The following is a 2,327-nucleotide window of genomic DNA, read 5'->3' on the forward strand; positions in this document are numbered from 1 at the left end:
AGGGGCCGGCCCCCTCCCGCAAAGGGAAGTTTGCTTTTTTGGGAAGGTCTTTGCAGGCCGCCTTTCTTGGGGGGTTTCCTTCCGGGCCGGGGGGGAAGGGCTTTTTTTGGGGGCCTGGCTTTTCCCCTCCGGGGAGCAGTTTTCGACCGAGGAGAAGTTTTTGAGCCCCGGTTTGGTCATTTTGCCTCCCGGAAGCCCCCCCCCGAAATTTAGGTCTTCCAGAGGGGGAACCCCCCTTTTTTTTTTTGGGGGGGTAGGGGGGGGGGAGGGGGGGGGGGGGGAGAGGAGGCAAGGCTCAGGGAAGGCTCAGGGAAGGCTCAGGGAAGGCTCAGGAGAGAGTCTCCCCTCCCCCGCCGCCTCGGCTGCTCTCGGCCCCTCTCGGCTGCTTCTGCCGTTGGTCCAGAGCGTGTTGTACTCGAGCGGGAGAAGGCGGAAGTTGAGCGCCTGCAGTCGAGATGTCGCCGAGAGGTCGCCGAGAGGTCGCCGAGAGGTCGCCGAGAGGTCGCCGAGAGGTCGCCGAGATGTCGCCGAGAGGTCGCCGAGAGGTCGCCGAGAGGTCGCCGAGAGGTCGCCGAGAGGTCGCCGAGAGGTCGCCGAGAGGTCGCCGAGAGGTCGCCGAGAGGTCGCCGACATGTCGCCGAGAGGTCGCCGAGATGTCGCCGAGCGATAGAGACCGAGAGGTCGCCGAGAGGTCGCCGAGAGGTCGCCGAGAGGTCGCGGAGAGATTGCGGAGAGATCGAGACGTAGCGGCCGATCTCGGCGAGTCTCGCGCTGCTGGTCTCGCGCTCATCTCGCCTGCGCCACGCCCCAAAAGTAGCAGGAGCGGCGCACTGTGGCGGGCAGGTCGCTCTTCAGCTTGCGGCCGAGCCGCCGCCGCTTCTCTCCGTCGAGCCTCAGGTACGGCTGGGGTGGGGCGGAGGAGGAGAGGCGGTGATGGAGGTGGAGAAGCGGGTGGTGGGTGGTGAGGGTGGCGGTGGAGCGGGTGGCGGTGGTGTGTGATGGCGGTGGCGATAAGGGCGGAGGCGGCGAGGGCGGAAGCGGCGAGGGAGGCGCTGGCGGGGGCGGGAGCGGTGCGGGCGGACAAGACAAGGGCGGTGAAGACCATAGGTGGCGAGGAGGGTGGTGACGAGACAAGAGGTGGCGGAGGTCAGGGCTGCTGGAGGAGGCGCCTTGTCGCGGGTGAGGACGACGAAGGCGAAGAAGCCGGCGTTCAGGCCCGGCGACATCACCGCCTGGTTGAGCGCGACCTTGCCCACGAGCTGCGCCGTCGAGCTCGCCGCGAGCGGGAAGAGGCGAGCGAGGAGCCGGAACCAAAAGAAGAGCATCAAGCCGCTCACGCTCGCGCCCCAGGCGGAGATCCACGCCGCACGAGAGACGTCCCACGAGCCGCGCCGCTCGACGGCCTGCGCCATCCCGTCGGCGAGCACCGAGAGGCTGGCGGCCGACAGCACGTTTGTCGTGATGGGCGCCGCCGCGAGCGCGGACTGATAGGCTCCGACGAGCGGCGGCAGCGTGAGCGCTGCTCCACCGCGGAGGCGGTGTGCCGCGGCGAGGCCGTGACAGGAGGCGAGCGGGAGGAGGTGGAGGAGGAGGCCGAGCGGCATGGGAGTTCCCTGGGGGCCTGTGGTCTCTGCCCGACGTTTTTCTTGTTTCAGCATCGCTTTCCGCTTTCCATCGAGCCATCGAGTGGGCCGCTCAGCGCCGCCGCCCGCCACGCACGACCGCTTCAGCAAGACTCCACCGCCACCTCCCCCTCCAGCCGCGCCCCCCTGCCGCCCTCTCAGGCAGCCGCCATGAGCCTCGAGGCCACCATCGCGCAAAAGACGGCTGGCACAGACGCGAGCGAGGTGCTGGAGCTGGTGCTGGATGGTGTCAAAGCGAGCAAAGTGACGGGCCTGAACCAATTCACCAAGCTCAAGGTGCTGCAGCTGAATGGGTGCGGGCTCACCTCGCTCGAGGAGTTCCCCACCCTACCCAACCTGCAGCGGCTCGAGCTGGCAGACAACGCGCTCTCGGACGGGCTCGACCACCTGCAGGACGCGGCGCTCATGCATCTGAAGGTGCTCGTCCTGGCGGGAAACAAGTTTTCGTCGCTCCAGGGCCTCGAATCTCTGGCGCGTGCCCCACCCGCGCCCTTCTGCGGCCCTGCCTCTTGCGGCGTCTGCGCGCGGCGCCGAGTCGCTCCTGCGCGGGTGTGCCGTGGCCACGGCTGCGTCAGGAGGCCGGGGCGCGGCGCCGCGGATGGCCCGCCCAACGGGAGGCCGGCCGCGCGCTCCCGATGCGGGCGGTGGAGCCGGCCGCTTCCGGGCGGCCTTCTGCAGACATGT

General features: G+C 69.1%; 2 protein-coding genes across 2 annotated transcripts; one reads left to right on the forward strand and one right to left on the reverse strand.

Moving 5' to 3' along the window:
- Window positions 1–786: 786 nt before the first annotated feature.
- Window positions 787–1,604, reverse strand: EMIHUDRAFT_121731 (hypothetical protein; the record flags this gene model as incomplete). The annotated part of the gene is made up of 2 exons (XM_005756215.1): window positions 787–903; window positions 1,083–1,604. The coding sequence occupies 2 exons, from the start codon at window positions 1,602–1,604 to the stop codon at window positions 787–789; spliced, it is 639 nt and encodes a 212-aa protein (XP_005756272.1).
- Window positions 1,605–1,793: 189 nt separating this feature from the next.
- EMIHUDRAFT_250774 (hypothetical protein) lies at window positions 1,794–2,118 on the forward strand (the record flags this gene model as incomplete). Its single annotated transcript, XM_005756216.1, has 1 exon — window positions 1,794–2,118. A coding segment is annotated over one exon (325 nt), but the record flags the coding sequence as incomplete, so codon positions are not given.
- Window positions 2,119–2,327: the final 209 nt, after the last annotated feature.

Source organism: Emiliania huxleyi (genome assembly GCF_000372725.1).
Source record: "Emiliania huxleyi CCMP1516 unplaced genomic scaffold EMIHUscaffold_980, whole genome shotgun sequence".
NCBI classification, from domain to species: Eukaryota; Haptophyta; order Isochrysidales; family Noelaerhabdaceae; genus Emiliania; species Emiliania huxleyi.